The sequence below is a fragment of the Orycteropus afer genome, unplaced genomic scaffold (assembly GCF_000298275.1).
Source record: "Orycteropus afer afer isolate SDZICR_OR568_19922 unplaced genomic scaffold, OryAfe1.0 scaffold00169, whole genome shotgun sequence".
In the NCBI taxonomy this organism is placed as follows: Eukaryota; Metazoa; Chordata; class Mammalia; order Tubulidentata; family Orycteropodidae; genus Orycteropus; species Orycteropus afer.
The window spans coordinates 2,514,154-2,538,429 of NW_006921756.1; the positions used below are offsets into that span (position 1 = coordinate 2,514,154).

Genomic DNA, 24,276 nt, shown 5'->3' on the forward strand with positions numbered 1-24,276 from the left:
GTCCTTGGGGACTAAGGTGCGCCTGACACAAGCCATGATATTTTCAATCACCTCATATGCATGTGAGAGCTGGACAATGAATAACGAAGACCAAAGAAGAGTTGATGCTTTTGAGTTTTGGTGCTGATGAAGAATGCTGAAAGTACCATGGACTGCTAAAAGAACTAACAGATCTGTCCTGGATGAAGTGCACCTGAAATGCTCCTTGGAAGCGAGAATGGGCAGACTTTGTCTCACTTACTTTGGTCATGTTGTCAGAAGGGACCATTCCCTAGAGAAGGATGTCATGCTTGGTAAGGTGGAGGGTCGACGAAAGAGGGGAAGACCTTCAACAAGATGGATTGACATGGGCTCAAGTGTAGCAGGGATCATGGAGCTGGCGCAGGATCGGGAGGTATTTTGTGCTGCTGTGCATGGGGTCGCTATGAGTCAGAAATGACTCGATGGCACCTAACAACAACAATCATCTCCAGTTCCTGGACTTGAACCAGTGACCTGCTGTGTTGCCTACTGATCTTGGGATTGTGCCATTTTACCTGTAGACCTTGGGTTTGTCAGCAGCTGCCTAAGTTAGGAGATGACCAGTGGGCCTGGAATAAGAGGCAGAAGCCCAAGGTTGTGGGGCCTTCACCTAGCCCCTAGATTGGCACTCTGAATTTGGACTACCAGCCTCCTAAACTGTTGTTGTTGTTAGGTGCTGTTGAGTCCACTCTGAATCATAGCAACGCCATGTACAATAGAACAAAACACTCCCGGCTGTGCGCCAACCTCACAATCTTTGCTATACTTGAGCCCATTATGGCAGCCACTGTGTCAATCCATTTGGTTAAGGACTGATTTTTCTTTGACCCTCCACTTTACCAAGTAAGATATCCTTCTTCAGGGAATAGTCCTTTCTGACAACATGACCAAAGTAGGTGAGATGAAGTCTAGCTATTCTTGTTTTCAAGGAGCATTCTGGCTGTATTTCTTCCAGGACAGATTTGTTCATTCTTCTGGTAGTCCATGGTATTTTCAGTATTCTTTACCAACACCATAATTCAAAGACATCAAGTCTTCTTCAGTCTTCCTTACTCATTGTCCAGCTTTCACACACATGCATATGAGGCAATAGAAAATACCATGGTTTGGATTAGGCACATTTTAGTCTTCAAAATGACATCTTTGCTTCTTAACACTTTAAAGAAGTCTTTTGAAGCAGATTTGCCCTGTGCAATTCAACATCTGATTTCCTGACTGCTGCTTCTATGGGCATTGACTGTGGATCCAAGCAAAATAAAATCCCTGACAATTTTAGTATTTTCTCCATTTATCATGATGTCATTTATTGGTCCAGTTGTCAGGATTTTTGTTTTCTTTATGTTGATGTGTAATGCACATTGAAGATTGTAGTGTTTGGTCTTCATCAGTAAGTGCTTCAAGTCATCTTCACTTTCAGCAAGCAAAGTTGTGTCACTGTATATTGCAGGCTGTTAATGAGTCTTTCTCCAATCCTGATCCCATGTTCTTCTTCATATAGTCCATCTTCTCAGATTATTTGCTCAGCATACAGATTGAATAAATATGAACCCTGACTGTCACATCCTTCCTGACTTTAAACCATGCAGTAACCCCTTGTTCTGTCTGAACGGCAGCCTGTTGGTCTATATACAGGTTCTTCATGAGCACAATTAAGTGTTCTGGAATTTCCATTCTTTGCAATGTTATCCATAATTTTTTTTATGATCCACAGTCAAATGCCTTCACATATTCATTAAAACACAAGTAAACATCTTTCTGGTATTCTTTGCATACAGCCAATATCCATGCGACATCAACAATGATATCCCTCATTCCATGTCCTCTTCTGAATCCAGCTTAACTTCCCTGTCAACCTATTGCTGCAATCATTTGTGAATTATCTTCAGTAAAATCTTACTTGCATGTGCTACTAATGATATTGTCCAATAATTCTCACATTCTGTTGGATAACCTTTCTTTGGAATGGGCACAAATATTGATCTTTTCCAGTCAGTCAGCCAGGCAGCTGTCTTCCAAATTTTTTGGCATAAATGAATACGCACCTCAGTGCTGCATCCTTTTGTTGAAAGATCTCAGTGGGTATTTCTTCAATTCCTAGAGCCTTGGTCTTTGCCAATTCCTTCTGTGCAGCTTGTGCTTCTTCCTTCAATACCACTGGTTCTTGATCATATGCTACCTCCTAAAATTGTTGAACATCAACCAATTCTTTTTGGTACAGTGACTCTATATTCCTTCATCTTTTTTTTTGATGCTTCCTGTGCCATTTAATATTTTGCCCACAGAATCCTTCAATACTGCAACTTGAGGCTTGAATTTTTTCTTCAGTTCTTTCAGCCTGATAAATGCTGAAAGTGTTCTTCCCTCTGGTTTTCTAATTCCAAATCTTTGCATATTTCATTATAATACTTTGTCTTCTAGAGTTGCCCTTTGAAATCTTCTCTTCAGCTCTTTTATCTTGTCATTTCTTCCATTCACTTTAGTTACTCTCCATTCAGGAGCAAGTTTCAGAGTCTCTTTTGTCATCCATTTTGGTCTTTTTTACTTTCTTAGCTTTTAAATCTTTTTAATGACCATTTGCTTTCTGTATGATGTTCTTGATGTTATCCCACAACTTGTCTGGTTTTCAGTCACTGCTATTCAATGCATCAAATCTATTCTTCAGGGTGGTCTCTAAATTCAGGTAGGATATAATAAAGGTCATATTTTGGCTCTCATGAACTTGTTTTAATTTTCTTCAGCTTCAACTTAAACTTGTACATGAGCAACTGATGGTCTGTTCCACAGTCAGCTCCTGGCCTTGTTTTGGCTGAAGATACTGAGCTTCTCCATAGCCTCTTTCCACAGATGTAGTCGATCTGATTCCTGTGTATTCCATCTGGCAAGGTCCATGTGTATACCCGTTTGTTGTTGTTGCTGTTATGTGCCATCGAGTTGGCCCCAACTCATAGCAACCCCTCCTTGGGTTTCCGAGGCAGTATCATTACGGAAGTAGATTGCCCAACCTTCCTTCCGAGGAGTGGCTGGTGGGTTTGAACCGCCAGCCTTCTGGTTAGCAGTAAAGTGCCTTAGGCACTATACTACCAGAGCTCCTTATAGCCCCTGTTTATGTTGTTGAAAAAAGGTATTAGCAATGAGTAAATCTTTGGTCTTGCAAAATTCTCTCATGTGATCACTGGCATCATTTCTATCACCAACACCATATTTCCCAACTATTGATGATTCTTCTCTATTTTCAACTTTTGTATTCCAATCACCAATAATAATCAATACATGTTGACTGCATGTTTGGTCAATTTCAGACTGCAGAAGTTGGTGAAAATCTTCAATCTCTTCATCTTTGGCTTTAGTGTTTGTTAAAACCATCCACTTGTGGTATTTCTGTTATAACAGACTAAGATACCCCTTTTCCCCCATTCCTTCCAAAACATGTATAACTACCACTGAGTCAGCTCTGATTTACAGTAACCTTATATACAACAGAATGAAACATTGCCTGGTCCTGCATCATCCTCATGATTGCCTGCATCATCCTCATGATTGCCTGCATGTTCAAGTCTATTGCTATGGCTACTGTGCCAATTCATCTCACTTTGGGTCTCCCTCGTACTCAGTGGGCCTCTACTTTACCAAAAATGACACTCTTCTCTCAAGATGTGTTCAAAGCAGGCAAATTGAACACCAACAGTCAGGTGGTGGCCTTATAACATACCCAGTGATCACTGATTAGACTTGACTCTACTTAGGAGCTCTGGTAGCATAGTGGCTGAAAGCACTTGACTGCTAACCAGAAGGCTGGTGGTTCAAACCCACCAGCCACTCCTCGGAAGGAAGATGGGGCAATCTACTTCCATAGTGATACTGCCTCGGAAACCCAAGGGGGGTCGCTATGAGTCGGGGCCGACTCGACGGCACATAACAACAACACAACAACAATTTGTTAATATTTTAAAATGTGGGGCCCCCAGTAAAGACACCAATCAAATTATGACCTTACTAACACAGAGTACAGAAGGACTCTTATTTTCTAGGACCTGGGCAAACTAATCCATTAATGCAGCCTACGGTTGCTTTGCTCCTTTTTTAAAACACTGTCTTTACATTTTAAGGATAGCATATTCTGCTTAGTTTTTGATATGAGGAGATAGTTTATGAATCAATACTGAGATAGATATATGAGACTAGTATATATTTCCTAATGTAGTTGATCTTAATTACTAAAAAATTATTTCAACACATACAAATATGTCTAAAATGATAAGTCTTCTACTTGTACCTGAATTTGAGCTACTCTTTTGCCTGGTCTCTCTCTCCCATAAATGGCATGCTTAGTGTCCATTGCCCATTGGCATTCTTCCCAAAGGCACAGTCTGAGGTCTTTTTGAGACTTTGTATAAGCTTCTATTAATAGATGTTCAAACCCAGTACACAAATAATAAATTCTTATTTTTTTTCTTCTGTTCCTCCACTAGGCAAAAACTCCTTGAAGACAGACAACCTACACAACTATGAGACCAGAATTAGATTGTGCCTGGCTACCACTGTCAACCACTCGGAGGAGGATCTATGTAGAAGATCCTGGATAGAGTGGGAGAACAATGTGGAACAAAACTCAAAGTCATTAAAAAAAAAAAAAAAGGGACCAGGTTTGCTGGTATGATAGAGCCTATGGAACCACTGAGACTATGGCCCCTAGCTGCCCTTCAGGTCTGAGACTGAACCTACTCCTGTGGCTTCCAGCCAAACAAAAGACAGGCATAAGAGGTGAACATGTACATTAGGTAGATACAGCCCTTGAAGAGAACAATCATGGGGGAATAGAAGGGCTGTGTATGCACAGGGAGACAGCTCAAGGGGCAGCAGTACATGGAGGGAAGGACACAGGGAAGAGGTAACTATGGGGAAGAAGTAGAAGGGGAACTGTTGCATTGTGGGAAATTGTAGTCAATGTCATGAGACAAGGTGTATGTGAACTGCTGTATGGAAAGTGAATTTGCTCTGTAAACTTTAGCCCAATCACCATTTAATAAAAAAAAAAACTCCTTGAGGATAGAGATTCTCTCATTTGTCTCTGTGTTATCACAGAGCCTGACATTTAATAAGTATTCAATAAACGTTTGCTGAAATGAATGACACAGCATCCAAAGGAAATCCACAGCAACTAGCACAACTTCCTATAACTAGCACAACATCCTATGATGCAGAGTCAAACAGACATGAGTTTGAGCCTCAACTCTGCCATTAACTAAGTTACTTAGTTAGTAAGTCACAGTTTCTTCCATTGTAAATTGGAGTAGCACCTACTTCACCAGGAGGTTATGAGAATTTAGCGAAACAATGCATATGAGCATTAGGCACAGTATCTGACACAAAGTAAACTTTTTTATTTTGATCTTCTTAGTATATCTAAAATATAATTTATGAAGCTATAAAGAATGCCAGTCAACAGCTTACTGTAGTCTAGTTAGAAAGAAAAGAATCACAGACATGTAAAGAGCAGCGTAAAACCAAGTGTATAGAATGACTGAACAGTCAGGATAATGCTTTGAAGAAAGGAGTCCAGGAAGCTTCTTGCAGAAGGCCCTACAATAATGGAGGACTCTGAATGCCAAGAAAAGGAATCTGAGAAGTCACTGAACATTTGTGAGCAGCATACTAACAACATATTTATTTTTATGTATGTATTTAAAAACACAAATATAGCATTTACTCTGTGCCAGGCACTGTTCTGAATGCTTTACAAATATTAACTTGTTTAATATCCTAAATAACTCTATGAAGTTAAGTGCTATACTATCTATACTCTACAGATAGAGAAACTTGTCCCAGACATACAGCTAGCAAGTGGCAGAGAGACAATTTAAAACCGGCAACCTAGTTTTAGAGTGTTTTAACCAATACACTGTGCTTCCCCATAATAAAAACAGAACTTTAAGAGGACTCAACTAGTGAGGATCTGATAGGTGGAGAGTGGGAATGGGAGAAATGGAAGCCAGGAAACCTATCTGGAGATAGCACAATCATCCCGGTTGAGAGTACCAATGATTTTACATAAGACGTGGGCAATAGGAATGAAAAAAAGAAAGGGGGAATGTGAGCTGCTAAAACATACCACATACTTGGTAAGACCAAGAAAGACACGTTTTCTTATGCCATTATTCTTCACGTAATTCACACTTTTGTCTTTTATGACATTTTGGCTAGAAAGAGGTGTCAGGAAATGTGTGCTCTTTTCTACACCCAGATTTAGCTCACAGAGCAAACATTTTCATAAAGTGTGTCAACCCATTTTCATTCATTACCTGTTTTATTTCTTCGGCACTCTTGTCTTTCACCATCTCAATGTTAAAGATAGAACTGAGAGTCTGAAATAAAGTAAAAGGCGATTAACATCCAGAATTCAAATAAATAAATAAATAAAACAGCTCAATTCTCTCTCTCAGCCTTTAGAAAACAACATGTCAGGAGAATGAAGCAGATCTGCAGTAAGTAGAGAGCAAGTATAAGAAAACCCACATGCTCAGAGAAAGGAATCCCTCAAGCCCAGGCAGATTTTCCACAGTTCTATTCCTGGGAGCATTTATAGGTCACAATGTACTTCCCACTACCACTCATTTATTAGCTTGTACTATGGTAGCTTTCATGCTGCTATGATGCTGAAAACTATGCTACCATTATTCCAATGCTTATGTTGGATAGGGTTCACCAGACCTTCCAGACTAAGACAGACTAGGAAGAAAGGCCTGGTATAATCTACTTGTGAAAATTAGCCACTGAAAACCCTGCGGATCACAACAGACTATTGTCCAATATAGTGCTGGAAGACAGAAGGCAATCAAAACACTCTGTGGCCACAACAAGGGACTTGAGCATACCGGTGATTATGAAGATGGCACAGGACAGGGCAACATTTCATTCTGTTGTACATGGGGTCTCCATGAGTCCGAGCTGGCCCAATGGCAAATAATGTAACACAATATAACATTACATAACATGTACTTCCCAAATGCTTTACCCTCACTGTGGTAGTTAAGTTTGTGTGTCAACTTGGCTGGGACTGTTTGAGTGGCTGGGCAGCTGGATGTAGTATTCCCCATGATGAGACTGGTAACCAACTCCATGGTGGAATCTACTGGGAGCAGCTGAGTAGCTGCCTTAGGCATGTAGTCTGCTTCCTGTATATAAGCAGAAGCCTTGGGGAATAGTCTCTAGTTTATAGCACACTTGGACCCTGCATGTAGCTATGTCGTTATTCAGCAGCCTGCCATCCTCTGCTGACCTTGGGACTTAGAATAGACTTGAATTAATGGCCTGCCGTGTGGTTTGGTAACATCGGGACTGTGCTATTTCATTTGTCGACCTTGGGCTTGTTAGCCTCAGCAGCCAGTAGCTGCCTGTGTGAAGAGATGCCTCTAGCTCCAGTGGGCTGGGAGCAAGAGCCAGAGCTGAAGCCCAAGGTCGAGGGGCTTTCACACAGCCCCTAGAGCCCGGCACTCTGAACTCGGACTTAAAGTCTCCAAACTGTAAGAGAACAAAGTCCTGTTTGTTGAAGCCATCTCATTTGTGGTATATATTCTTGTCAGAGCAGCACTAGGTAACCAGAACACTCACCAATAAGTTCTGCAGCTTGGATGTTACTTTTAATTTAACTGGTATTGTATCATGGGTGGCTCCTTATTTGCAAATTATTAACAAAGTAAACGTGTTTTTATTTCGTTTTAAAGCTACTCTCCATAGAAAAGAAGGGCTTCATTACATTTTATTCACATTTCCTCTAGTACCCCCAGGGCTCACACTATGCTAGCATCATGTCAAGGACACACACATATACACACAAAAAAAAATCTATGAAAGACTTCTCAACTCTACAGTTGGAAAATCATCTTACATGAAATTACTGAAGCACAGTAAATATTTTCAAATTTATAGCCTCTTGTTATAGATATTCCACATGACTTCAGAATTAGATCTCTATATTTAGTTGAAGGAGCTCTGGTGGCACAATGCCTAAGGCATTTGACTGCTATCAGCTGCTCTGCAAAAGGAAGGTGGGACAATCTACTTCTGTAAAGACTTACTGCTTTGGAAACCCAATGGGGGTCGCTATAAGTCATAATCAACTTGATAGCAGTGGGTTTGATTTGGCTTCATTTAGTTGAAAACCTACCTTGTCTTTAGTGAATCCTCTGCTCATAGACTGTTTCCCCAAGGTACCTGTCTGAAATACATGATGAGACAAGGGCATTAACTTTCACTTTACTCAGATGAAGTATTCAACTTCTCATTAAATAATTTTATACCTGAGAACTCAGCTCTTACTGACTGTACATAATATCCTATACACACTGTTCCAAGAGTTATGGTTTGTGAGACAAATTTCCTATGGAGTTTTTCCCTCACAGACTGAGATTCTAAGATGCAGAGAGGAGAAAGAATTTCTCCCAGTCAGTAACCACCATCTACTAGTACCGAGAGTCCATTTTATACTTGCCACTGTGGATATGAGGGACTCCTTCCTAGAATGAGGCCTGCTTGGACTTTTTGCTGCATTCTGTCCTCTGATGTGCTCCACAATGAGCCATAGCACAGATGAGAAATTAAAAGATATATTTCTCACAGTTGCTTCTTATCTCTGACAGCACATCTGATGGTAGCTGTCCTCAGTTGACTGAGTTTTTTCCAGTATTCAGTCTTAATATTCTCGCCTCAAATTAGACACCCCATAAAAAAGGACAAGAACAACTGAAAGTGATTATTTGCCCTCCCTGAGCCCATTACCTCTGATAAAGGTCACTGCTAGGAAGCTCTATTTTAAATTGTCTATAATCATAGACAATTATGTGGCGGCTTGTATGTTGTGGTGATGCTGGAAGCTATACCACTGGTATTTCAATACCAGTAGGGTCACCCAAAGGAGCTCTGGTGGTCCAATGCCTAAGGAATTTGACTGCTAACTAGAAGGTCAGTGGTTCAAACCCACCAGTCGCTCTGTGGAAGGAAGATAGGACAATCTATTTCTGTAAAGATTCACAGCCTCAGAAACCCAATGGGGGTCGCTATGATTCACTGATGGCAGTGAGTTTTTTTGAGGGTCACCCATGGTGGACAGGTTTTAGTGGAGCTTCCAGACCAAGACAGACGAGGACGAAGGAGGGGGCCATATACTTCTGAAAAAACCGGGCACTAGAAATTATGAATAACAATTATGCTATTATGAACAGCAGTGAAACAATGTCTGATATATTACTGGAAAATGTTATGAAATGAATAGCAGTGAAATATTATCTGATGTAGTGCCAGAAGATGAACCCCTCAGACTGGAAGGCACTAAAAAATACAACAGGGGAGGAGCTGCCTCCTCAAAGTAGAGGTGACCTTAATGGTGTGGATGGTATAAAGCTTTTGGGACATTCATTTGCTGATGTGGTACACCTTAAAATGAGAAGAAACAGCTGAAAACATTCATTAATAATCAGAAAGTGGGCTGTATGAAGTATGAATCTAGGAATACTGGAAGTTGGCAAGAATGAAATGGAACACATAAAGATCAATATCCTAGGCATTGAGTTAGTGCAAATGAACTAATATTAGACATTGTGAATCAGACAATCATATGGTCTACTGTGCTGGGAATGATAAACTGAAGAGGAATGGCATCACATTTGTCATAAAAAAGAACATTTCAAGATCTATCCTGAAGTACAAGGGTGTCAGTGGTAGGATAATATCCATATGCCTACAAGGAAGAACAGTTAATACTACTATTACTCAAATTTATGCACCACCCACTAGTGCCAAAGATGAAGAAACTGAAGATTTTGATCAAGTTCTGTAGTCTAAAATCAACCAAACATGCAATCAAGATGTACTGATTACTAGTGGTGATTGGAATGTGAAAGTTGGAAACGAAGAGGCACCAGTATTTAGAAAATATGGCCTTTGTGAAAGAAATGACACTAGAGACCATATGACAGAATTTGGCAAGATCAATGACTTATTCCTTGCAAATACCTTTTTTCAACAACATAAACAGTGACTATGCACATGGACCTCACCAGATGGAATACACAGGAATCAAAGCAACTATATCTGTGGAAAGAAGAAATGGAGAAGCTCAATATCATCAGTCAAAACAAGACCAGGAGCTAACTGTGGAACAGACCATCAATTGTTCCCATGCATGTTCAACTTGAAGAAAATTAGAACAAGTCCACAAGAACCAAAATATGACATTGATTATATCCCACCTCAATTTAGAGACCATATGAAGAAAAGATTTGATGCACTGAACACCAATAATCAAAGACCAGATGAGTTGTGGGATGATATCAAGGACATCATACGTGAAGAAAGCAAAAGGTTATTAAAAAGACAGGGAAGGAAGAAAAAAACAAAATGGATGTTAGAAGAGACTCTGAAACTTGCTTCTAAAAGGAGAGTAGCTAAAGCAAATGGAAGAAATGATGAAATAAAAGAGATGAACAGAAAATTTCAAAGGGCAGCTTGAGAAGACAAAGTAAAATATCATAACAAAACCTGAAATTAGAAACCTGAAAGGGTAAAATCTCCATTTTTCCATTTCTCAAGCTGAAAGGACTGAAGAAAATATTTAAGCCTCAAGTTGCGATACTGAAGTATTCTATGGGCAAAATATTGAATGATACAGGAAATATCAAAAGAAGATGGAAGGAATACAAAGAGTCACTGTAGCAAAAAGAATTGGTCGACATTCAATCATTTTAGGAGGTAGTATATGATCAAGGGGAGCTCTGGTAGCATAGTGCCTAAGGCACTTGACTGCTAACCAGAAGGCTGGTGGCTCAAACCCACCAGCTACTCCTCAGAAGGAAGATGGGGCAATCTACTTCCATAGTGATACTGCCTCGGAAGCCCAAGGAGGGGTCGCTATGAGTGGGGTCCGACTCGATGGCACATAACAACAACAACAACATATGATCAAGAATCGATGGTATTAAAGGAAGACGTCTAAACTGCACTGAAGGTATTGGTTGAAAACAAGGTCCAGGAATTGACAGAATACCTATTGAGATGTTTCAACAAAGGGATGCAGCTCTGGAGGTGCTTACTCATTTAGGCCAAGAAATTTGGAAGACAGCTACCTGGCCAAATGACTGGAAGAGATCCACATTTGTGCCCATCCCAAAAAAAGGTGATCCAGCAGAATGCAGAAATTATTAAACAGTATCATTAATATCATATGCAAATAAAGTTTTGCTGAAGATAATTTAAAAACACTTGCAGCAGTATATTGACAGGGAACTTCCAGAAATTCAAACCAGACTAAGCAGAGGGTGTGGAACAAAGAATATCATTGCTGATGTCAGATGGATTTGGCTGAAAGCAGAGAACTACCACAAAGAAGTTTACCTGTGTTTTATTGAGTATGCAAAGACATTTGACTGTGTGGACCATAAGAAATTATGGATAACATTGAGAAGAATCCAGATTCCAAAACACCTAATTGTGCTCATGAGGAACCTGTACATAGACCAAGGCACAGCTGTTCAAACAGAACAAGAGGATACTGTAGAGTTTAAAATCAGGAAGGGAGTGCATCAGGGTTGTATCCTTGTACCACAGTTACTCAATTCGTATGCTGAGCAAATAATCCGAGAAGCTGGACTATACAAAGCATGTGGCATCAGGATTAGAGGAAGACTCATTAACAACCTGCAATATGTAGATGACACAACCTTGCTTGCTAATAGTGAAGATGACTTGAAGCACTTATAGATGAAGATCAAAGATTACAGCCTTCAGTATGGATTACACATCAACATAAAGAAAACAAAAATCCTCACATCTGGACCAGTAAGCAACATCATGATAAATGGAGAAAAGACTGAAGTTGTCAGGGATTTCATTTTACTTGTACCTACAACGAAACACCCATGGAAGAAGCAGTCAAGAAATCAGATGACATACTGCGTTGGACAATCTGCTGCAAAAGACCTCTTTAAGTTATTTAAGAGCAAAGATGTCAGCTTGAGGACTAACGTACATATGACCCAAGCTGTGGTCTTTTCAATTGCTGTATATGCATGTGACAGCTGGACAATGAATAAGGAAGAATGAAGAAGAACTGATGCATTTGAATGATGGTGTTGGCAAAAAATACTGAAAATACCATGGAATGCCAGAAGAACGAAGAAATCTGTCCTGGAAGAAGTGTAGCTGGAATGCTCTTTAGAACAGCTAGACTTCAACTCACCCACTTTGGTCATGGTGTCAAAAGAGACTAGTCCCTGGACAAGGATATCAGCAAAAAAGAGGAAGACACTCAATTAGATGGATTGACACAATGGCTGCAACAACAGGGTCATGCATATCAAGGACTGTGAAGAATGCGCAGGACCAAGTAGTGTTTCGTTCTGCTGTACACGGTTCTGCTGTGAGTTGGAACTGACTCAAAGGCACCTAACAACAACAACATAATCATAGGGATAAAACTAAAACTCACTGCCATCGAGTTGATTTTGACTCACAGCGACCCCTGCTTGGGTTTCCAAGGTGATAACACTATGGAAGTAGATTGCCCAATCTTCCTTCTACGGAGTGGCTGGTGGGTTTGAACTGCCAGCCTTCTGGTTACCAGTCAAATGCCTTAGGCACTACGCCACCAGAGCTCCTAATCATGGGGACAGGTTGTTTTTATGTCTTCTACTTAGTCACTCAGCCCAAGATCAGGCCTTTCAGAAGGAAGTAGTACCTGGGATTCTGAGGCTGAAAAATGCTTTCTGCACAAAACCCTGCCTATTGTTGCTCTATGCATTAATGAATCTAAACTTTTGGGAAATGGTGTCCATAGAACCTGTAAGAATAAATCAGACAAAAGTCTGATGTAGGTGAACTTTTTGGATACATGCCGGTCTTTTGGCCACAAGCCTACACATAGGCAGCGTCCTAATGCAGCCTTACCACCACATGGAAACCATCCAAAGAAGGAATCATTTTAATTTCATCTCCATATCACTGACCATCCAGTGTACCATGAAAACAAAACGAAACCCTCCATTTGCACAGATGTCTTCAACTTTTAATTACCAAGCTCTATGTATTCTTTCCCCACAGTGCCCCACCAATTCATTCCTAGTTTCCATTTTCACTTGTAGAAATCAAAAGTTTAAGTCCCCAAGTATAAACATATTGTAGTTATTAAAATCTAAGATGCCATTCACTTAAGATGCACCACTATTTTATGTATCAGAAAATTATGTCAACTAAACAATAACATACTTTCACAGCCACTTTAAGACAATTTCAGAGACATCAAAATGTAAAATAAAACAAAAACCAAAAATGTGGGCTTTAGAATAGATGAAGTAGGTAATTAAATACCAAAACTGAATGCCAAAAGTGTCAAGAGCATGTAATAATTTAAAAAGGTGAATTACTGCCCCCTATGGGTGCTTTGGAAATCTGCAGGGGCAATTTTTTCTTGTCACAATAATTGATTAGAAGGCATTATCAGTATTTATAGGAGGGGCTGGGGTACCACCACATGCTAGAAGAGCTGCAGTTTGCAGATGAGTTCTATATAATGAGGAATATTTCCCTTATCCTGCCCAACATTTCAATGTCTAGTCAGACATTCTTCCAAGTGAAAAACTCTATAATTGCCTGGGCCTAGAACCTAACTGTTTTGCATTTTAAAAAAATCCCAAAAATCATGACCTTAATAAAACTAAATTTTCCAGAAATGCAACTACTGTACAAGTGAGAAAAGACTGTACATTGTGGAATCTCAGGTCATTGATAACACTGCTCATGGTTTTGAAGTCACCAACACAACGTTCCTATACCAGTCAGCATCTGGTGCTGATGTGTTCATGGTGACTTCACACATAGATGAATATATCTGATTACATTAGTTCTCACAATAATGCTGTGCCCAAGTATTTACATACTAAAATATGTATCTTATTTAAAAATAATTTCCTTTCTATTTTGGACAGCATATTATACTGATTCTTCCTACCTCCTAAATTATGTGTGGGTTAAATTGTCTATAATTCATTTCAGGGCAGAAAAGGAAGAATTAAAAGAAAAATTTATTATAAAAGGAGGATGCTGAAGCCAGTGTGGTAGGGAATCAATGACTCAAGGTAAAGAAAGGGTTTTGGGAATGAAGAGTACAGGGCCAGTCATTAGCCTTCCTCTACCTAGCTTGATAAGAAAATAGTAAGCAAATATTTACCTAGGAGTTCCCATCATTTAAATAAAATATTTACTTATTCTGCATCTTGTCATCATAAAGTTAAATTTCTAAGTCTGTTTAAAACAAGGGGCAAAGAGCTTTCCTATATAATATTGAAAGTTTGTAATACAGCAATATTTCCAAGAGTTATTGACTTGTAACCTTGGTACAATGAATGTTTATTATAGGAAATTACATTTTTAAAAATATTTGTAGTAGAGAGTTGTTTTTATCAGAGTTGTAAATGATGTGTGTCACAGGAGTTTGAATTTGCTTACCTATCTTGCAATGATTAACCCACTCACTACTGATCTTGTTCTCATTAACCAGCTATTAAAAGAATGAGTAAGTTCTCTTAAAAATAGGATATCCAATGTAAAAAAAAAATATATTTTTTTTTCAAGAAAGATGAACATCTCTAAGTTGCCTTCACATGAAATCCCAGTTTTATGCTCTATCATATTTCAGGCTCTCAGCAGCTCACATCTGGATTACTATATTCTCCCTGGTTCCAGCCTCTCCCACTCCAATTTGTTCTGTGCATGACCCTAGATTAGTGTTTCAAATCATGAGTTGTGAAATCAATTTAGTGGATTGTGGTAACAGTTTTTTAAAAGAGGAAAAAGGACAAAAGAAACAAAAAAAGAGGAAAAAGAATAGAAAACAAAGAGTGCCTTACACATAATAAAAGCAAACATTGTTTTATAAACAATAAAATCCTACACATATGTATGTAGTGAGTTATAACGTAAACCTGTCCTATGGATCATGGTCAAAAATCTAAAAAAAAATTTTCTCCATTTTAACTGGGCAAGCTGCCCCCACTGTTTCCTGACACCCCCCCCCCTTTTACTTTCAAAGCTCTTCCTCTGTTTAAGCAAATTCCTCTACATCAGGGGTTAGCAAACTAAATCCAGTGTTCCCTATTTATTTTAACCTACACTTGTTTTTGTAAATGAAGTTTATGTAGAACTAACCACATCTAATCATTTACTTATTGTCTATGGCTGCTTTTATACTACAACTGTAGAGCTGAGTGGATGCAATAGAGACCAAATAGCCCTGCAGATGAGTTCTATGTATCTATATATGGAGAGAGCCTAAAACATTTACTATCTGGCTCTTTACAAAATTAGTTTGCTAACCAGTGCTCTACACCAAAGTCCCACCTCCCCTGGGAAATCTCCCTGATCCCTTCAGCCCGCTGCATATGGGCCTTGTTCTGATTTACTAGACTACATCCCTGAGAAGCAGGGACTATACCTTTTATCCGTTTACATCTCCACCATGGCCACAGTACCTTGACCAGAAAGAGCAGGATAAACATCTGTGGATGGAGACAGAGCCCAGTAGAAAGGCTATGTTCTATTAATCCAGCTGGCCTATCATGAGCCCACTCAGGATAATGGGGGGGCGGGTGAAGAGCAGGGTAGCGCTCTGGTGAGCCAACTATACAAACAGAAGGGGCAGGCCTTACCTTTTGCTCCACACATTTGATAAAGTCACCTTGCCTGGAGTGCCCCACTGGCTGCTTCTGAAACTCACTGCGCTTCTCCAGGCGAGACTCAAAAGCAGCGGGGTCAGACCTGATCAAAGGTAAACCAAGGTTATCAAAGGTTATACCGCCTGGGCCTTTTCCAATTTTGAAATAATGAAGCACCATATTCTACCTCCACAGAGAGTACAGAGGCATTCAAAGCTGAAGGACTTGACTTACTTAGGACTGAGCAGAGGCCTCAAGACTGAGCAGAGAAATCAAGAAAGTGAAAAAAGAAATTCAGTTATTCAGCTGCTGTCAATCCTCAAAGGGCATTTGAGGATTTTCCCCCATGCATGTGGGGGACACAGGGCTTGGTCCCTCAGAGGTACTTAAGACTCCTTAGGATGAAAAAGGGTACTCTGAGTCATATCGCTCAGTTATCTCCTCAGAAAGGAATCCTACACCATCCCTAGGTGTCACAATCACAATTTGACTTGAACACATCCAGTTCTTAGACATCTTTCATTAGGAAAACACTCTGAACCAAAACCTCCGTCTGTAACTTTTACCCTCAGGAGCAAGAGAAAATGTCTCATTCCTTCTATATGAATCCTTGAAATTGCTATTATATGACCTCCCAAGTTACTCTTCTCCAAGTTAAATTTCCTCAGTTTTTTAAGCCCCTACTCATATGTTGTTGTTGTTATGTGCCGTCGAGTCAGACCCAACTCATAGCGACCCCTTCTTGGGTTTCTGAGGCATATCACTATGGAAGTAGATTGCCCCATCTTTCTTCCAAGGAGTGGCTGGTGGGTTTGAACCACCAGCCTTCTGGTTAGAAGTCAAGTGCCTTAGGCACTATGCTACCAGAACTCCTATATGATTTGTAAATCTCTCCTCACTGTGGACCTGCTCTCTGGACACCCTCCAGTTTATCTATACAATAAAGTTCCACCACTCGTCTGTCAGTTTGTTGTACTGTGGTGGCTTGCTTGTAGCTGTGATACTGGAACCTATGCTACTGGTATTTCAAATACCAGCAGGGTCACACCTATGGTGGACAGGTTTCAGCTGAGCTGAGCACATCCCTCACCATGTTAATGAACCTAATACATTGTTAATGAGTTTCTGGAAACACCATGAATAATCATAACTTCCCTATTCCATGTTCTCTATCAGCCCTGAAATCCCCAGCTTTGGTGAGCTTGATCTGACATGTACTCTCTATGCTCCTTGCTTGCTAGCCTATAATAAAGCTTTCTTTCTCAGAACCTCAAAGCCTGGTATCTCCTTATTGACCTGGGAACTGCACGGGGTGGGAGCCCACTCATCAGGCTTCAATTTCTCAACTTGAAAGCACTGAACAAAAAAATCAAGCCTCGAGTTGCAATGCTGAAGGATTCTATGGGCAAAATAATGAGTGATGCAAGAAACGTCAAAAGAAGATGGAAGGAATAGAGTCACTGTACCAAAAAGAACTGGTCAATGTTCAACCATTTTAGGAGGTAGCGTATGGTCAAGAACTGATGGTACTGAAGGAAGATATCCAAGCTGCACTGAAGGAATTGGTGAAAAATAAGGCTCCAGGAATTGATGGAATACTATGGTAGTTAAGGTTATGTGTCAACCTGGTTGGGCCTGGTTTTGAGTGGCTGAACAGATGGATGTATTTATTTCCCCATGATGAGACTGGTCATCAACTCCATGGTGTAATCTACTGGAGCAGCTGAGTAGCTGCCTTAGGGATGTGGTCTGCTTCCACTATATAAGGAGAAGGTTTAAGAAAGGTCTCTGCAGCTTTTTGGCATGCTTGGTCCCTGCATGTAGCTGAGTCTTCATCTAGCTGTCTGCCATGCCCTGCCGATCTTGGGACTTTTCTGTACTTGAACTAATGGCCTGCCATGTTGTTTGATAATCTTGGGACTGTCGACCTTGGGTTTGCCAGCCTCAGCAGCCAGCAGCTGCCAAAGTTAAGAAAAGCATCTAGCTTCAGTGGGCCAGGTGTAAGAGGCAGAGCTGAAGCCCAAGGTTGAGGGGCTTTCACCCAGCCCCTAGAGCCTGGCACTTTGAAGTCTAGCCTCCAAAACTGTAAGAGAATAAACTCTTATTTGTTAAAGTCACCCATTTGAGTTATTTTCTATTATAGCGGCATTAGAGAACCAAAACAAATACCCATTGAGATGTTTCAAAAAATGGATGCAGCCCTGGAGGTGCTCACTCATTTATGCCACGAAATTTGGAAGCAAGCTACCTGGCCAACTGACTGGAAGAGATCTATATACATACCCATTCTAAAGAAAGGTGATCCAACAGAATGCAGCCATTATCAAACAATATAATTAATATTGCATGCAAGTAAAATTCTAGTGAAATGGCTGCAGCAGTACATTGACAAGAGAACTGCTAGAAATTCAAAAAAGAGATTGAGAAGAGGGTGTGGAATGAAGGGTAACATTGCTAATATCAGATGGATCTTGGCTGAAAGCAGAGAATACCAAAAAGATGTTTACCTGTCTTTTATTGACTACTCAAAGGCATCTGACTGTGTGGACCATAACAAATTATGGGTAACACTGACAAGAATGGGAATTCTAGAACACTAAATTGTGCTCATGTGGAACCTGTACATAGACCAAGAGACAGTGGCTCAAACAGAACAAAGGGATACTACATCAGGTAAAGTGTGCATCAGGGTTACATCCTTTCACCATACTTAGTCAATCTGTATGCTGAGCAAATAATCCCAGAAGTTGCACTATAAGTAGAGAAAGTGGCATCAGGATTGAGGAAAGATTCATCAATAACCTGTGATATGCAGATGACATAACCTTGTTTGTTTAAAGTGAAGAAGACTTAAAGCACTTACTGATGAAAATCAAAGACTACAGCCTTCAGAATGGATTACACCTCAACATTTAAAAAAAAAAAAAACACCTTACAACTGGACCAATAAGAAATAGCACAATAAATGCAGAAAAGATTAAAGTTGTCAAGGATTTTATTTTACTCAGATCACTATCGATACCTATGGAAGCAGCAGTCAAGAAATCAAACAATATATTGCACTGGGCATATCTGCTGCAAAAAGACCTCTTGAAGCTATGGTATTTTCAATAGCCTCATATGCATGTAAGAGCTGGACAATGAATAATGAAGACTACAGAACTGATGCATTTAAATTGTGGTGTTGTTGAAGAATATTGAATGCACCATGGACTACTAAGAACAAACAAACCTGTCTTGGAGGAAGTACAGCCAGAATGCTCCTTAGAGGTAAGAATGGCCAGACTTCATCTCACATACTTTGTTCATGAATGAATGGAAACTGATGAGGTATTCATAGTGTGAGTAGAGACTTCTGAGATGCTTGTTTATGAAAGGGATCAAAAAGAGAAGGCTGGAAAGCAATGCAGGTCAAGGAAAGGTTTCTAAGATGACAGATACTTAAGCACATTTGAATGGTACCGGTGGCCACTACTGGTGGCATAGTCCCTAGGACATTTGACTGCTAACCACAAGGTTGGGGGTTCAAACCCACCAGCCACTCTTGGGAAGGGCAATCTACTTCCAGAGAGATACCACCTCAGAAACCCAAGGAGGCGTCACTAAGACTTGGGATCCACTCCACTGCACTGAGTTTGGTTTTTGGTTTGGAAGGAGATCAAACATACACATTCATTCATTTATTCCACCATTCTTTCAAAAAGTGAGAAAGATGACTAAAGTAACAGTAAAATGGATTGGGGTTGAAGGGGACCAAGACTGGAAGTAGGGAAGACTAGTTAGGGGATCACTGCAATAATCCAGACTGAAATTGATGGAGTCAATTAAGACAGTGGAAGTAGAAGAGACAAAACTCAAAGAAGTTAAAGCACTCTGTCTTTGGTTTCCTTCCTGACAAATTCTCTCTCCCGAGTCCCTTTCATTTCACTTTTGATCTCCCTCAGCTCTTCTCACTTGACTTCTTCAGATCTTCTCAGGGTCCCCCTCACTTCCATCTCAAACCCCAGCCTCTCCTGCCCCCCATCTCCAGGTCCTTCCCTCTGGAATCAGAGGGGTAGTGTTAAAAACAAAAAGCAAACTCACTGCCATCGAGTGGATTCCGACTCATAGTGACCCCCTTTGGGTTCCTCAGGGGGTAAATCTTTGCGGAAGTAGATTGTCCAATCTGCCTGCCCGGGGGAGTGGCCAGTGGGTTTGAACCACCAACCTTCTGGTTCACAGTCAAATGCCCTAGACACTAGGCCACCAGAGCTCCCAGAGCTCCTTTGTTGTTGTTGTTATGTGCCCTGGAGTCAGACCCGACTCATAGTGACCCCTCCTTGGGTTTCCAAGGCAGTATCACTACGGAAATAGGATTGCCCAACCTTCCTTCGGAGGAGTGGCTGGTGGGTTTGAACCGCCAGCCTTCTGGTTAGCAGTCAAGTGTCTTAGGCACTATGCTACCAGGGCTCCTTTAGAAACCCTAAATTCAGAGTTAGGAACTAAGTTCTACACCTCAACCAGCTGTGTGACCTTTGGCAAATCTCTAAGTCTCTGAACCTCAGTTTCCTCATCTGAAGGAGAGGGTTCATTTGAAGATCCAATTGTGATACTATTAATTTTTGACCCTCTATTCCCACCGCCTACAGTCAGGACCTTCAGGTAGGAGCCTAGGAATCCTAGGTCTGGGTCAGGCCACAGCTGACTGAGTATGTGACCTTGAGCAAGTCAAGTTCTAATCCTAGAAGGCGCCACTTTCCCGTTTCTATAATAGTGACAGTTCTCCCTGAGCTACCAGCCTCTCTGAGCCTCATATACATTATTTGTGGAATAGGGACAGTAATAGTGCCCACTTCTCAAGACTGTTGTAAGGACTGAAACAGCCAGACCAGAAGCCGGCGCTGGACGCCGCTCCCCCACCCAACTCCCGCAAGCCGGTCCCTGGCCCGCACCTGCGCAGCTGCTGGATCTTGTCGCGGTAGCGGTCGTAGAAGGGGTTGGATTCGAGCTCGGCCCCAATCCCTTTGCCATCGCCGCCCACGCCCCCCGCAGGCTGGCCCGAACCGCTGCGCACAGAGAACACGCGCAACTGCGCGGGTGAAACGAGCCCTAGGCCCAGGGGGCGGCTGCGCACGGTGCACAGACCCCGGTAAAGGCCAGCCACCTGCAGGACGGCCGGGCCTGCGCCCCCCGCCGCTGCCGCCGCCATAGCTGCTCCCTCCACCTCCTCCGGCGCGCGGGCCTCAGCCCTTGGCCCGCGCGCTCGCTCCATCGCACTCCGGGTCCGCTGTGCCCGCGCTCCGGCACCGAGGTTCCGCGCGTCCAACGTTCCGGGGAGAAAGAGCGAGGTGGGGTGTGTAGGGGAGGAGGGGGCTCGTCCGTTCGGATCCAGCCCCGCACGTTCACGGGTCCCTGTTTGTCCCACGGCCCACCTCCTCCGGGGAGCCCTGCCTGAATTCACGCCCTCCGGCTCTGGACCAGCAGCCTCTGCGCGCCAATGCTTCTTCTCCAAAGCCCGCGCAGAACCTCCGAGTCCACACAGAGCTTGCTCTGTTTTAAATTGTCTTGGCTCTAGCTATACAATAACCGACCATTAGCAAAAAGGCCCTTTCATCAACTATAATCGCAGCAGCAATATATCTTTCCTGAGCTATGTGCAGGACACTTCATCTGCTTCGTATCCTGTGAGACAGGAATTATCCTCATATTACAGAGAAGAAAACTGAGCCTGGGAGTCATTTAAGTGACTAGGTCAGGTTTTAGCCAAGTGCTGCTTCTCAAGCCTTTGACTTTAGAAGCCTGCCTCTCAGCTCCTTGACATCCACTTTGAGCTTTAGGCAAATTGAACTGCTCTCCTCTCCTAAATATTGTTAGCTGGACTCACCGTGACTTCTTACACAATGAGCTTGGGCCATTCTGATCCATAGGGTTTTCATTTGCTCTTTAAACAATAAACAAACATACAATGTTAGGGAATGATACATTCTATGCAGACAGAAAAGCAGGCTGAGAAAGAGGGAGAAAGAAGAGAGAAAGAGCGAGAGAGCGAGAGTACACTTGAGAAGAGACATAAAGGAATGAGGGAATGATCTGAATGGATATCTAGAGGAAGAGCCTTCCAGGTAGAAAGAATAGCTAAGTGCAAAATTCCTGATACAGGAGCATGCTTTAGAACATCAAGGAGGTTATTATTGCTGGAATGAGTGAGGAGAATACAGATAAGGTGAAGGGGGTATGGGAGGAAGGGTTAGATCATTCAGAGCATTGTAGGCCTTGGTTAAAAAGTCTTATTTTTAGTGTGAGTGAGATGGGATGTTACTGTAGGTTTTGAGAAGGAGTAATATGATTTCTTATGAAAAAAGATCACATCACTCTGGACTCTGATGGAATACTGGCGACAAGGATGGAAGCTCTCCCTAGGGTGATCAACTTGTTCCAGTTTACGTGGGATTTCTCTAATTTTAACATTTAAAATCCTATGCCTAGGAGCCCCCTCCAAAACCCACCGCCACTGAGTCGATTCTGACTCATAGCGATCCCCGTTGGTTATCCAAGGTGGTAAATCTTTACGGAAGTAGATTACCCCATGTTCCTTCCGTGGAGTGACTGGTGGGTTTGTCCTGGGCAAACTGGGAGTTAGTCATGCTACAGGGAGACCAGTAACAAAAGGGAGAGATGGTAGTGCTTGAACTAAAGTGGTAGTGATGGAAAACTGGTTAAATTCTAGGCATATTTTGAAAGCAGAGCCTGAAGATTTTGCTAATTGATTGGATGTGGGTGTGAGAGAATGAACAGAGTCAAAGATAAATAGAAAGATTTTGCCATGAATAACTAGAAGGACATAGGAGGAAGGCTTCAGAGGGAGTAGGTTTTGTAAGATGATCAAAAGTTCAGTTTTGGATGTGTTAGTTTGAAATATTTAGTAGACTGGATTTTCAGTTGCCTTGTGCATGCAAAAGATGGACAATGAATAAGGAAGACTGAAGAATTGATGCCCTTGAATTATGGTATTAGCAGAGAATATTAAATATACCATGGACTGCCAGACAATGAACAAATCTGTCCTGGAAGTACAGCCAGAATGCTTCTTAGAAGTAAGGGTGGTGAGACTTCTTCCCATGTACTTTGGACATGTTACCACGAGGGACCAGTCCCTGGAGAACATCATGCTTGGCAAATTAGAAGGTCAGCAAAAAAGAAGCCCCTCAATGTGATGACTGACACAGTGGCTACAACAAACTCAAACAGCAGCGATTGTGGGGACGGTGCAGGACCAGGCAGGGTTTTGTTGTTGTACATAAAGTTGCTATCAGTCAGAACCGAGTAGAAGGCACCTAACAACAACAAAAACAATAGACCAGCAAGTACAGATGTCAAGCAGTCTGTTGGGCACATGAGTTTAGAGTTCAGAGGAGTGGTCCTAAGCAGGCTGGAAGACACCAAGTTGGAAGTTGCCAGTGTATATATGATATTTTAAGCCATGAAGCTGGATGAGATTACTGAGGGAATGAATGTAGGTAGAGAGCTGAGCCCAAGGGCACTTCAGCATTTAGAGATCACAGAAAAAAGGAAAACCAGGAAAGGAGACTGAGAAGAGGGGACCATTGAGGTAGGAGGAGAGGCAAGGGTAAGCAGAACCTGGGGAGAAATTTGTGCTAAATATTGCTCCATGTCATGTGCTGGGGGACTATAAGAAGGAGTAATTAAATGATGCCAAGAGGTCAGACTAGGACCAATAATGTATCCTATAGGGAGGCTGACTTGGGTAGTAGGGAATGCAACTCAACGCAACGCACTGCCGTGGAGTCAGATCCGATTCATAGTGACCCCTCCTTGGGTTTCCGAGGTGGTATCACTATGGAAGTAGATTGCCCAACCTTTCTTCCAAGGAGTGGCTGGTAAGTAGGGAAGGGCTTTCTAATTGAGCTGCCCATAAATAGACCAAACTGCCTCAGAAGGTGGTGAATAAGTCCCCAACTCAAGTGACTCCTGGAGGGATTAGTTGCTGGGTAGGGAAGATCTACTCAAGCATCTAATGGGAGTTGGAGTAGACAACTGTATGTTTGTCACAGAGTAGGGGGTTGAGCTGAGCTTTGAAGGAGAAGCACGTGTTCAGTGGGGAGAGGCACACCTGGGTGAGGGAGCAGTGTGAATAAACTCCACAAATGTGAATAAGCAGGGTCTGTGAAGGAGTCTGGCCTGACCAGAGGGGAAAGGTGTGGGAAGGATGGGGAAGGAGATGAGGCTGGAAAGGAATGTACAGAGTTCCCATGACCTGATGCTCAGAAAACACTTGCCAACACTTGTTGAAGGTAACCAGACAGAAGAGATACTGGAGGCATAAAAGAAGGAGAGGATGACCACTTGGTTCCCTTGAGCAAGTTTAATCTTGACAACTTGGTCATACAGGGACTACCAACACCGTGTGATCCCTGCCCCACTCCCCACTCCCCACTGGAGATAGGTATCCATTAACTCTTCCCTAAAGACCAGCTACGTAGATAAACCTCTGAGGGAGCTAGGGGCCTTTCCTGGGGGACTGCTTTGTGGGTTAACTATTAAGGGTTGGAGCAGACAG

At 41.8% G+C, this 24,276-nt stretch overlaps 1 protein-coding gene across 1 annotated transcript in view; it reads right to left on the minus strand.

Moving 5' to 3' along the window:
- ATPAF1 (ATP synthase mitochondrial F1 complex assembly factor 1) overlaps positions 1 to 20,970 on the minus strand; it is a 77,476-nt gene extending 56,506 nt beyond the window's left edge. The window contains exons 1-4 of the mRNA XM_007946695.2: positions 20,651 to 20,970; positions 15,714 to 15,822; positions 8,186 to 8,236; positions 6,321 to 6,383 (exon numbers count right to left, since the gene is read on the minus strand). Coding sequence (XP_007944886.1) covers positions 6,321 to 6,383; positions 8,186 to 8,236; positions 15,714 to 15,822; positions 20,651 to 20,970 — 543 coding nt within the window. The remainder of the gene's footprint in view (positions 1 to 6,320; positions 6,384 to 8,185; positions 8,237 to 15,713; positions 15,823 to 20,650) is intronic.
- Between the last annotated feature and the right edge of the window lie 3,306 nt (positions 20,971 to 24,276).